At 37.8% G+C, this 12,673-nt stretch overlaps 1 protein-coding gene across 7 annotated transcripts in view; it reads left to right on the top strand.

Annotated features, from left to right (window-relative positions):
- sarnp.L (SAP domain containing ribonucleoprotein L homeolog) overlaps window positions 1–12,090 on the top strand; it is a 39,693-nt gene extending 27,603 nt beyond the window's left edge. For all 7 annotated transcript variants that reach the window (XM_018245257.2, XM_018245255.2, XM_018245253.2 and 4 more), the window contains 2 exon segments: window positions 8,634–8,717; window positions 11,906–12,090. In XM_018245257.2, the coding sequence (XP_018100746.1) occupies window positions 8,634–8,717; window positions 11,906–11,947 (126 nt within the window). In that variant the 3' untranslated portion in view covers window positions 11,948–12,090.
- Window positions 12,091–12,673: the final 583 nt, after the last annotated feature.

Genomic DNA, 12,673 nt, shown 5'->3' with positions numbered 1-12,673 from the left:
CTATCCTCCCTCTCCTATTATGGTTTAATGAGCGTTCTGGTGAGCCATTCAGCCCTTTCTTGAGCCACCAATTCTTGCATGTCCGTGCCTAGTAGTGTGGAATATAGATAAAGATAGAAGTGCAAAGTTTTCATCACCCTGCTACCGATGTGGGATTTTTGTATCCGCTTCCCATTACCAAGCTACACCAAAGCGAATTTATCTTGTCATAAAATATGTTATGGCATGTCTCCTTGCATATGCAACGCAGGACATGGAACAATTCATTTCTGGAGCAGCCACGCATGCTGCATATCAAATGGAAAGAGCAACTGAGGTGAACTGTGCTGCGTCTTCCATGTTCCAGAATATTAACACGATAGACCGTATGCATCGTAATGCATTGGGCTGTAAAGTCACTACAGCTACAGTGACCAAGTTGGAAAGTATTTTCTGCTTGTTGTCTATCAATTGTAAACCTTTAATTTTTCCTTCTTTACTTGTAAGGTACTGAGGAAGGAATTTGGCCATACGCTACACATCGCAATTATATGTACACCAGCCTATCTAATGTAAAATCTGCAGAAACAAATCCGTATAGTTCTTAATTGCATAGAATTGCTTTGTCTTGCTCGTTCGTAGAGATCCGTTTACCTTTTCATATTATAAATTAGTACCTATCTAGTATATATAAAGGGTAAATTGGCATGTGATTTGTATATCTGATTTCTGTATTAAATAGGAATTTGCTACATTATTTTGGCAGGGCTATGCTAAATAATGTTGTGTTGGGTGCTGCCCATTTGAACACAAATGTATTTTTTAACTGTTCTCTATTATATGTCATCGGTGGTTCCTTCTTTATGTTTGTGGCCACGTCGAGTAGTTTAGATTCGGTCTTTAGTCTTCAAACAAAGTATTAGGTACAGGCGTTTGGTCACAGTACAGCTGAACATAAGAAATACATGTTCTGTCAATCTAGTTGGATGGAAAGTAATTTTATATAAATGCAAATTTTCCACCCCACCAACAAAGACAGCTTTCGGTCGGCTGGTCAACCCTGCTGCTTTCATCACAAGGACTAATGTGTCTTTCAAATTTCTCTCACCCCACGCTCTGCTGCCTCTTTTCTCCAACAAGAACAGCTTACTGCAAAACCTTGTTCCCCCATCTTGCCTTTTCCTCTATACCAAGAAGTCCAGTATGGCGTTCTCTGTTTCTACAGAAGTACATTTTCACATCTCTGTTCGTTACCTGCTGCGGAGGCTGGGATATTGCCAGTTATGAGTTTATTTTCATTAGCCAAGCAAATTAAGCAATGTTACCCCAGGAATTCTCTTTTGATTGCACACTTTAATACTATAGTGATTTATTGCAGTTCTGGTGATCAATCTATGTTTCATAACGTTGAACTTCATCCTTCAAGTACAAATTGTTGAAAAGTGATATTTTTGACGGATGTTAGTAGAGAACCCTAACTTGATATTTTAAACATGTTTTTATTATCTTGTCTTGACGGTCTTCATTTTTAATTTAAACTGACTTATTTTTTTTGCATGCATCTGGCATTTGATGCACTGCCTGTTTTTGTATAGGGATGGCCCAAAGCCTTACATTTCAGAGACCATTCTCTTCACAAAAGCCATAGTGTAAACCAATGTTCTTTTGTAAATAGGACCCTGATTAAATCTAACATGCACCTCATGACCCAAGACTAGAGTAATAATGCATTTGAATTAGTATATCGTAAAAATAAATGTCCCTGTTAAAGAGTAACCATAATGACCAATTTTGGGATTTTTTTTGCAGTCATTCTTATTACTTATTTTTGTTGCCTAATGTACAGTCCTTCAAGGTCTTCATATGGGTATTGTGTATTATAAATAAAGCTTTTTATACAAGAATGATATTAGCATGTAGTCCTTCTCTGTAATGTTTTAAACTATAATTTGGCTCAAAGTTTACAGTGACATTTTTGTGGGGTTTGCCCTGGGCTGCTTGCCTTTGGGGAAATCCAAGACTAAAGATTTAGATTAAAGGGAAGTTAGATTTGCCAAGCTGATATTTCAGGACTGTTGCAGAATATACTAGGATGCCATGTAATGCGAATCGGAATAAGTAACTATGAGCCTTGATTGATGCAATTTATATTGTGTCTGTATATTGTGAGTCAGCCCCTAAGCTTAGGTAACTGACAGCAGCTCAGTGCTTACCCATGAATCAACAGGGCAGAAGAGGGGAGCTACTGAAGGTATATTAGATTTTCTAAGGAGCTGTGGTGGACTGTGGTTGGTACAAAAGTTCAAGACACAAGGTGTAGCATTTCTAGCCAAATTATTATAATAGCGATAGCGTTCCTTTATAGTGTTTGGACAGGTATTGGGCAGTATAAAAGCCAAAAATTATAGCTCCACCAACAAAAAAACCTTTAAGCATCAGTGTATAGTATCTTCTGTAAAACAAAGTTGAGTCTTTTTATTTGTAGCTGTACGCTTCCCTAAAATACACAGGAACAGATTTTATGTTTTTCGTACAATCCTGTGAAATGTAACATCCGTCTGTGTGTCTTGATGAATGTTCCCCCCTGAAATGTACTGTATATGTGGTATTGTTGTAAAAAGGTATTTAGTCAGTGGCAATGGATTAAACCTTTTTTTTTTTTTTTTTTTTTTTTTTTTTTTTTGTAAAGAAAAATCGAATCATGCCAGAATGAGTTGAAAATGAAGAGAATATAAAACAGCATTTTGAGTCATCTATTCCATAAGACAGTCATTGATTATAATGTATATTAAGAGGGCCCATACTCATTTATTTTATATAAAGCTATGTACTATTTCCTTGGCTTTCTCTGAACATAAACCTACCCATATGTAGGTGATTATTTCCATTCCATTGTCATTTTGATAAACTGCGTTGTAGTTTTTACACATTTGTCTTTGTTGTAAGCGAGCCTGATGTATTCTCTTTAAAAAGGCCCAATTTTACCTTTTAGTATGTCATGTTGCCTATTTAGTCAATTGACTAGCCCTATTGCATATATTGAGTCTATTATCCAGAATTCTCTGAATACTGGAGACTCCTTCCAGTTTCAAACAAGGCATTTATTTTTGACTGGCTTGCTGTTTTCTCTCTAATGAAGCAGCCTGTACTAGATGGTGATGGGGAATGTTGATGCTTTTTTTCCAATGTTTAAATGTTCTGTAGTAGACTTAAAGGAACAGACCAATAAAAACTGGATAAATGGGCTGTGCAAAATTAAATCTTTCTAATATAATTAATCAAAAATGTAATGTATAAAGGCTGGAGTGAGCGGATGTCTAACATAATAGCCCAAACACCACTTCCTTCTTTCCATCTCTCTAACTCTTAGTGACTTGAAGGTGGACTGACTATAAATGTAAATATAAGTCACTGATTGGTTACTGACTGGTAACCTATCTGAGAGCTATAAACCAGGAAGTAGTATTCTGGCTATGATGTTAGACATCCGCTCACTCCAACCTTAGATTATATTTTTGGGTAACTATACAGGTAAAGGATCCCTTATCCCGGAAACCCGATATCCAGAAAGCTCCGAATTACGTAATGGCTGTGTCCCATAGACTCCATTTTATCCAAATAATCCAAATTTTTAAAAATGATTTCCTTTTTCTCCGTAATAATAAAACAGTAGCTTGTACTTGATCCAAACTAAGATATCATTAATGCTTATTGGAAGCAAAACCAGCCTATTTGGTTTATTTAATGTTTAAATGAATTTCTAGTAGACTTAAGGCATGAAGACCCAAATTACGCAAAGATCCGTTATCCAGAAAACCGCAGGTCCCAAGCATTCTGGATAACTGGTCCCATTTTTTATTTTGCACAGCCTATTTAGACTGAACAATTCTTTTAAAGGGGCTGTTCACCTTTGAGTTAACGTTTAGTATGGTATAGAGATTTTTTTATTTATCGTTTTCGAGTTATTTAGCTGCTTATCCAGCAGCTCTCTAGTTTATTTCGGCAGTCTGGTTGCTGGGGTCCTAATTACCCCAGCAACCATGCATTGATTTAAAGAAGAGACTGGATTATGAGTAGGAGAGGGCCTGAATAAAAAAGATGAGTTATAAAAAAATTAGTGATAACAATAAATGTGTAGAATTACAGAGCATTTGTTTTTTAGGAGGGGTCAGTGACCCCTATTTGAAAGCTTGAGAGAGTCCGAAGAAGAAAGCAAATGATTAAAAATAAACAATGAAGTCAAATTGAAAAGTTGCTTATAATTGGTTCTATAACATACTAAAAGTTAATGTAAAGGTGAACCACCCCTTTTAAAGCCTGGCCTTTCGTATTTTGGAAACCTCCAATGAACTAAAATGTTCTGAAAGCTTGCTGTGATTATATTAGTTAGCCAATAAAGGTAGATTTTAGTAGCTTGGCTCAAATAGTTCTATTAATGCTTACAACTTGTAAAATTGTAGAACGTGTTGCACTGTATGATGCTACCATTAGCCTTAAGCCATCTTCAATAGGCCAACATTTGCCTTTGGTCCTCCACCTGCTAAATGATCTCTGCCCTCAGAGGCCGTCATCAGATACTGGAACTACATAAGCCTTTTGTATTAAGGCAGGTTGGAGTGCAAATTGTGTGTAGTAGCTACTGGGAATGTTTATAAGGTGAAAGAATGTCCCTCTTTTGCCTACACAGCAGCCTTTGTGTGATGTATTGCAAAGGGATGGATTAAATCACCGAAAAAGAAAAAAGGGGCTGAATGATATATTTTGAGAGCAGTATTGACTAGTGAATTTGAATGGCAAATCCCTGCACCTGTTCAGCATTTAATTGCAGAAAACCTTTTGCTTATGTGTACCTTTTCTAAATCTATAAAGTACCAGCTCCATGGCATGACACAATGAAGAACAATGAAACAAAACACCGGTGACGATACCAATGTATACACCGTGATGCATTCCAATTTCAGGGTCCTGCTGAATGGAGATCCCAAGCTTGTTTAGAACATTAGCAGCCTATTGCCAGTTTCATATTTTTTAACTTTGATAGCAATACATTTGGCAAAATAACATGGTTTGCATTTGAACAGCTTCGGTGATCAGGGATCAATCAGAATCAATTCATCAAAAAGTAAGATTTTGGGATTTACTATAGAAAATCACTCTATGAAAATTGATTGAAATTCACACAATTCAGAATTAATCATTGTAAATGGATATCATTTTGATCAATCTGTTGGGAAATAGTCTCTGCTCTTCAGCTGGACTGATATTGATCAAATCCTCTCTGGAGGGGAGGGAGTTACCTATAGCCTTTAATGGGATTTAATGTTTCAGACAACTCATTATTTTGAGGGTCTGGTCGGAGATGTTTTCATGGAGGCAAAGACGAAGGGAAATTACAAGTTTATTTAGTAGGGATGCATGGAATCCAGGATTCAGTTCAGGATTCTGGCTTTTTTTTTTTTTTAGCAGGATTTGTATTCAGCCGAATCCTTCTGCCAGGCCGAACCGAATCCAAAGCCTAATTTTGTCACAAAACAAGGAAAAAAAAATGTTTTCCCCCTTTGTGTGAATGCAGTTAATTGAGTTTGAAACATTTTGTTATTTTTCTTTTCTTGTTCCTATGAGCATTTGAAGAAGTATTAAAATATGTAAATTTTATTGGAACACCCATTTACTTTCTGCATGTTTGTTGGCATTTTGGAATGCTCTGAGGTGCTGTGAATTAAATATATATAGTTTCTACTGGAGAGGTTGAGTGTTGGAGGACGAGTGGTGGTTAAGGCGGAGGAGTCGGCTTTGTTTTGGTTCATCATTTTAGCCACATGAGCTCACTGTTTTCCCTCTTCCAAATCCATGTAAAGTTTTTTAGGGAACAAATCATATTCTTAGCAGCCAGGGGGTCTCTTATGCATTCACATGAAAATCAACTATCCTGGGCAGTGGAATAAGGGGGGAAAAAAGGCGTTAAAAAAAAAAAAAGGCAGCTGACACTTAAGCGAGGAGGTCACTGTCCCCAGCAGCTGCATGGTGCCCGTTGGTGCACTTGAGCATGGCCTGAGGGCAAAAACAAGCAGGAGGGAGGGATTCAGGGGGAGAGGTTTGATTAATGCTTGGCCTGCTGGCTTTTGGATAGGGGTAATTTAGCTCAGATGGGCTTCAGCAGCCCATGAATCAAAAGCTGTCAGTACAAGGCTAAAGACGGAGTGAGGAGCATTGTAAGTGTGCCTCCTTGTGACCCCTGCTGGCCTAGGGGTCAAGTGGGCTAGATCTTTCTGAAGAGTTGATTTAGTGGAGCAGTTAGGAGCTCTTGCTAGGGGGCGGAGAGGGAACTTATGAGCGGTGCAGTCATGCACATGAAATATAACACAAACATGATGAGCATATCCTTCTTTTAACCCTTCTCACAGTGACAACTCGAAGAGCCATTGCTTGTCAGTTTTGTTCAGCTTTGTTGCTGCTCAAAGTTTCTGGGCTTTTACATCTGTCATTTAGCAGTTACTAGCTAAGGGGTTAATGTTTCTCCTGAATACATTTCTTACGGGGAATTTGTCAATTTAAAATAGTTAATAATGATGAGTATGTTATGTTGTCTATTTTATGCACTGGAAGTTTCTATAGCACTCCAATTGCTGATTCTTGTGGTATGCCTACACTAAATATACATATCTACATGGCAAATTGAGACTTGATTAAAAAGTTTTTGATTTTGCTTTTAAAAGAAGCTGAGCAGGAATAAGTGTAAAACTCTGTACAGAACAGTTATCTGTTTTATCAATTACTTGGGATTTTAACTCTGGAGTTTTCCCAATCATTATCTCCTTACTATGTATAATTTCAATACATTAAGGTTTCATAATAAAATGTAGAATGGGACTTTTTGTTGTTTTTCAATACACTATAAAGCGATTCAGCAGCAAGTCAACAACAAAAATGAATTCCATGGTATTGTACATACCCTGCCTCAAAATCGGTGCAGAAAACCTAAAAGCAAGTAAGAAGTGCGTGGAAAGATAATTTCTAGGTGGCACACACATCAAATAACAATGGAAGGCCAATTTGTTAGGCACCCTCTAATGAATATAATTGCTAACCTTGGACCCCAGGCTGGCACTCCTCTTCTCTTAAAAAACAACAAAAAAAAACACCAGCCCAGGGTAATTTCAGTAATAGGCTCTTTGCCTTTTTGTCGATGTTGTCCGTGTTTTCATGTGGTGTCCCTGCCAGTTCTTGCTCCGTTTAGTAAGGTCTGCAAAATCACTATACTGCACAAGCACCTCCGTTCCAGTAGTTGCAATTTCTCTGTTGCCAATTGTTGCCAGGTTAAGGACGCTTCAAGAAAAGCACATTGCAAGGCAACATTTTATTCCCATAGCATATCCTTCACCAATTTGGTTATTTTTCACGAACAAGCCCACTTATTGGCATTTAACATGTTGAATCTGTTACATCGGTAATATTATGTAAATGTATTATGTCCCTTTTGGTTTTAGTCATTCATTGGGGAAAGCTCCGGCATAATGTATCCCCTTGAGCCAAATTTCTGTTTTAAGGTATTAATATCTGAGAAAAGAAGCCGGTGTGGCTGTGTGCACAAGGCTAAAATCACATGCAGTTGGTCCAGAGCCTCAGAGTAACTGGGCCCTCTCACCTCTTATAGTTTAAGTGGATTTTTGGACAAACCGATCCTTGATGCAAATTACTATGACCTCTAAAGAAGCAGATTTTATGTAATTTGTTTGCCCTATGCATAATGGTTCCTTTCCGTTGAAATAGAAGGCTTTTTTTTATTGTTTAATTCTGATTTATACTATGACCCTGTTTGCTTGGGAGATTCATACAAGAGGCAAGAAGCTGTCTTTCAAATACAACAATCGGAGGCAATTTATGTCTTCATGCAACTATTGAAGAAGTTTGTGCTTAGAATATCTTGTATGGTGACTGTATTGCACACTGCTCTCCACATATTGAGCGCTAGCTCTTGGTATCCATGAATCTGCTTACAATTATGGGACCTTAGCAGGCTATTTGGTGTTTGCAGATTAGAGCAATAGCATGGCATAACCAACCTGGTATGGAGTGGAGCCATTATTGCTTTATCTTGCTGTGACTGTAAGCTACAGAGTCTTCCAAAAAGAAATGTACTCCATTGAAAAAAAGACAGCAGTGCTTCTTTACTTTGGTTACGTGGTTCTTGATTTATAGAGAATCTTTTAGTGGCATGCAAAACTTTTTGGAATACTATTTTAATTCAACAGATGGAGTTGGTATATTTTCCCCTCTAATGCTGTAAGAGTTTCATTATGCATTTGCCACAGTTATCTGCCATGTAGATTAGCCTGATTATGGCAGTACCTACGTAGAATATGACACTGCTGTAACTGAATATCATTATTATTATTATTATTATTATTATCATTATTATTCTTCCTCCCAATCACAGTCAGTCCGTACAGTCATGGTGGGTCCTTAGTTAAATGATGTTGTTTGATAGGCTGTGGGCTAACTGGTCTATCAAGTGTATGACCTATGTTAAACAATTATGATTTTAAAAACTGTAACATTTGAAGCTATATTTGAATATCTTAGTAAACCAAGTTTGCCTACTAAAAAAAAAACCCCATTCTTCCAGACGCTGAACTCTCTCTTTTCCCTACTAGAATGAAGATGACGAGAAGCTAAAGAAAAGGAAGGAGCGTTTTGGAATAGTGACCAGCTCTGCAACAGTCACTGATGATATTGAGGTAAGATTACATTCACGTTTGGGCTGGGGAGGAAACACAAACTGATCTTTTGTCCTGTAAAACAGGGAGCCAACTGTCTTCCGAAATATTGACTTTGGTTTAATCAAATCCTTTTCTGAGTAAAGAGTCCCAACTTATTTTGCCATCAGAAAAGGATTAACAAGCCAATATCTGATATGATGCCTTATGCTTTTGTCTTTATTTGGTGCTTGACAATGGGGCATGTTTTTTCATCTTATTGCTAAATACAAGAAGTGGCAATGCTAATATATAGGTGAGTAGCTATGGAACAGATATAGAAAGCAAATCTAGGCACCCATACCCATATTTAGTTAAAGTTTTTTGAGAATAGGTGATATATCTCCTTTAAAGTACAGGTATAGGTTCTATTATCTACACGCAAAAAAAACAGAATTTTGCCACATTTATGCAGCTCCATTTCCAGATAATAGATCACATATGTGTAATAATAATAAAAATGCATTTAGAGCGGAGACACAGATGTTGTGTACTGTTATATGTCTTGAACTGCAAAGCTTACAGACAGGGACAGATACTGCAATAAATAAAGAAAATATCCAGTTACAAAAATGCAAAGAGCAACATGTTCATTCAGCAGGAGCAGGGAAGCAACATATATATTATTTTTTTTTTTTTTGTTTTACTAGATTTCCCCTTTAGTGACAAAAATGGCAGATTTGTCTCTAGGCCATGCCCACAATGATTTGGTCCAGCCATTTGGCAGCAAAGGTGTTAAATCCCTTTGGGTTTAAGATGAAGTACTTGGAAAGAGCCAGTAATGAATCCGATGTAATATACCTGCTGCTTTTGTTTGGCCTCTCATACCTAAGTGGTGAAATCACTAGCTTGTTTCTTTCTTTCTTTCTCTTTTTTTCGAGAACTCCCCAGTGTTTCCATTTAAAGTCTCACTGGAAGGCTTTTCTACATTTTTTTTTTTTTTTTTCAAGTGGTAAATACCTTCCAGTAGCGGCTTCCCCTAAATAAAACTGCAAGTTAAATCTCACAAGCACTGCAGAATCCATTCCTAGTTAGTGTGGGGATGTTCTGTAGAACAATGTGCTGCTTTGCCAGCGGTCGGCCTTTTATTCGCCTGTTTCTCTGCTTTTCATTGTCCTTGTTTTATTTTTTTTCTTAAATGCCATTTTCCTATCAGTAGCATTAATAGCTCTAGTTTGGTGTTTTAAATGTGCAGTAAAACCCAGCTGGAAGTGGATTATGTGTGGTTAATGTAACTCATGCAGTGGGTTGTAAAACTGTGGAATGTAGGGTCAAATATGCACTCCTGACCCTCTGGATTGTGGTTACCTTGCACAAAAATGCAAGGGCTTCTGTCAGAAGTGTGAACTCCATGCCACAGAGACCGGGGGCCTTCTAACAGCCTCAGGTGGGGGAAGGCTGGCCAATTAGTCCCTATTGTGGGTCAAAGGGCGCCTTAGTTGGGGCTGCAAAGGGCGGAGGGAAATGAGAACAGGAAGCGGTATCCATAAAGTGCTCTCTGCCAGCTGTGTATTAACTTGTTCAACTTCTCAACAGCTGCCTTTATGGGGAGATTTCACGTGCTGTGCAAGTGTGTTCATGAAGATGCTCGTGCAGATTTCTAGCACCATTTTAATGTAAAATTCATTGGATATATTCATTTAAATCTACAAGTCCTGCCATTATAAGGCGCAATTCTGTGGCATACTTCATTCCATTTCTTTAAAGTAATACTGACATTAAAAAAACGACTTTTCAAATTATAAATGTATTAAGGAGGAGGAAAATCAAAGTTTAGGCACCCCAAGTGATTGTATTTACTTACCTGACATCCCAGGCCGGTGCTCCTATCGGCAGAAAATTCACCAGCCTGGGGTTATTCCAGTGAGCACCATAGAGTGATCCTCTTCCTGCTTCTTTCTTCTCACGGCTGCGCATAAACAGTGGAGCGAAAAAGTCACTTCATTCTACCGCGCTTGCGTCTACCCTGAGAAAGTGAAGAAACAGAAAGAGGATCGCTCTATGGTGCTCGCTGAAAGAACCCCGGGCCGGTGCAGTTTTCTGCTGATAGGATCACTGGCCCGGGGTAAGTAAATCCAATCACTTGGGGGTGCTTTACATTTGTCACCCCCAAGTGGAAAATGATTTTCCTTCTCCTTTAAAAGTTACCTAAACCGGACTGTCCCTTCTTAACTGGTCAGTTAGTGTTTCCAATGTTAATGGACTACTGCTGCACAAATATAGCAGCCCCCTCATAAAGGAACATGGGGATCAGATAGGTAATGTAAAAGCATTGGTTAAATTAGTTTTATGGCAAAATTATAAATGGCATACAAATCATGTTATGATTGATGTAAAAAAAGGTTTAATTTCTGCTGTCAGTATCTCTTCAAAAGAATGGTGCAGGTTTCTTCCTTGACTGTATATAGGATACAACCCTAGAATCCACAAAATGACAATTGGGGATGCACTGAATCCTCTTTTTTGGATCGGCCGCACCCCCGAATCCTTTGTGAAAGATTCGGCCAAATACCGAATCCGAACCCTAATTTGCATTTGCAAATTAGGATTCGGTTCTGCCTAGCAGAAGGATTTGGCCAATCCAAATCCCGAACCAAATCCTGGATTGTATGCATCCCTAATGACAATTGTCCTTATATAGCACCTGCAATATTACACAGTGCTATACAAACATTATGCATCATTCACATCAGAGTGAAAGCAACACTGGAGCAGGGCCTAAGTTCCTATCAAATTATTATCAATATTACCGCTGACCCATATTTATAAAGCACCAACACATTCTGCAACACTGTACAATTAATGGGCATATATATTTAACACACAAATTTAAAAAAAAAAAAAAAAAAAAGCAAAAGTGCTTCCAAATACACTGAGGAATTTTATCAGTAGCCAGTTAACATACCTGTGTGTATAGAGTGTAGGAAGGAATGGAGGCAGCCAGAGGAAACCCATACAGGCATGGGTCAAACATTAAAGCTTTTTGCACTGGGATCAAACCTAGGCAAGACATTCATACAAACCACTTCTGTGCAAAGTAACCACAAATGTTGTTCCTTAATGTGACAGACTTTTTTGGGCTCCAGTTGTTCCACTTTGCAACATCCACCAAAGGTTTCCTGTTCTTAACATTTATTTTAAATCCACATATTTCCTTGTTTTATCCCCAGGCAAAGAAGAGGAAAAGAGCAGGACGCTTTGGCATTGTCTAGCAGCCACATACACACTTTTAGTTTTTCTGCCATGTTTTTGCAACTCCTCAATGATATAATACTTTTCTGCCTCTTGTTTTTTAATGACCGATTTTTTTTTTTTAAACTATGTGAAATTAAAGAAACAACTTGTTCATTGCTAACATGGTTCCTGGTATTATTTATACGTACTGTACACTACAGTATATTGTTGCACAGTGTAAAAATGCATATTATTTTAAATTACCTCTAAAACTTTTTCATAGTCCAGACCTGCACATAATGTATGATTGTGCCATCTGAGCTTTTTTCTGCTACATTAACATTTTGTGTTTTTTTTTTTTTTTTTAATGTGTATGTTCAAAATAACAAGAGCTAATTACAAGTGGTCTTTTTATATGTTTGCCAGTTCATTGCTTTATAACACTGACCTCATTTAAGCTTTCACCTCTCCCTTTCCACTTTTTCTCACCCTTATCCACAATGACCTCCCTGCTATGTGCTTAATAGCCTTATTGCTTTAGCATCCTTGTGTCACAGTGACAGGTTCCTTCATTTAGCTGTCACTGATGTTTTAGATCACAAAAGGCCAAAGAAATGTCATGGCAGAATCCCGTGTATGAGCACAGTCACTGTTCTGGTTAGTGTTTAAAGTAGCAGGTTTTAATTGATAATTACATCAATCATGGCAGCAGAGCTTGCCTATTTCTAAGATAGAACTGTTAAACAGGCAGGCCACAAGGGACC

Source organism: Xenopus laevis, chromosome 2L, assembly GCF_017654675.1.
Source record: "Xenopus laevis strain J_2021 chromosome 2L, Xenopus_laevis_v10.1, whole genome shotgun sequence".
Taxonomy (NCBI): Eukaryota; Metazoa; Chordata; class Amphibia; order Anura; family Pipidae; genus Xenopus; species Xenopus laevis.
This window is presented reverse-complemented; position numbering and strand designations above follow the sequence as displayed.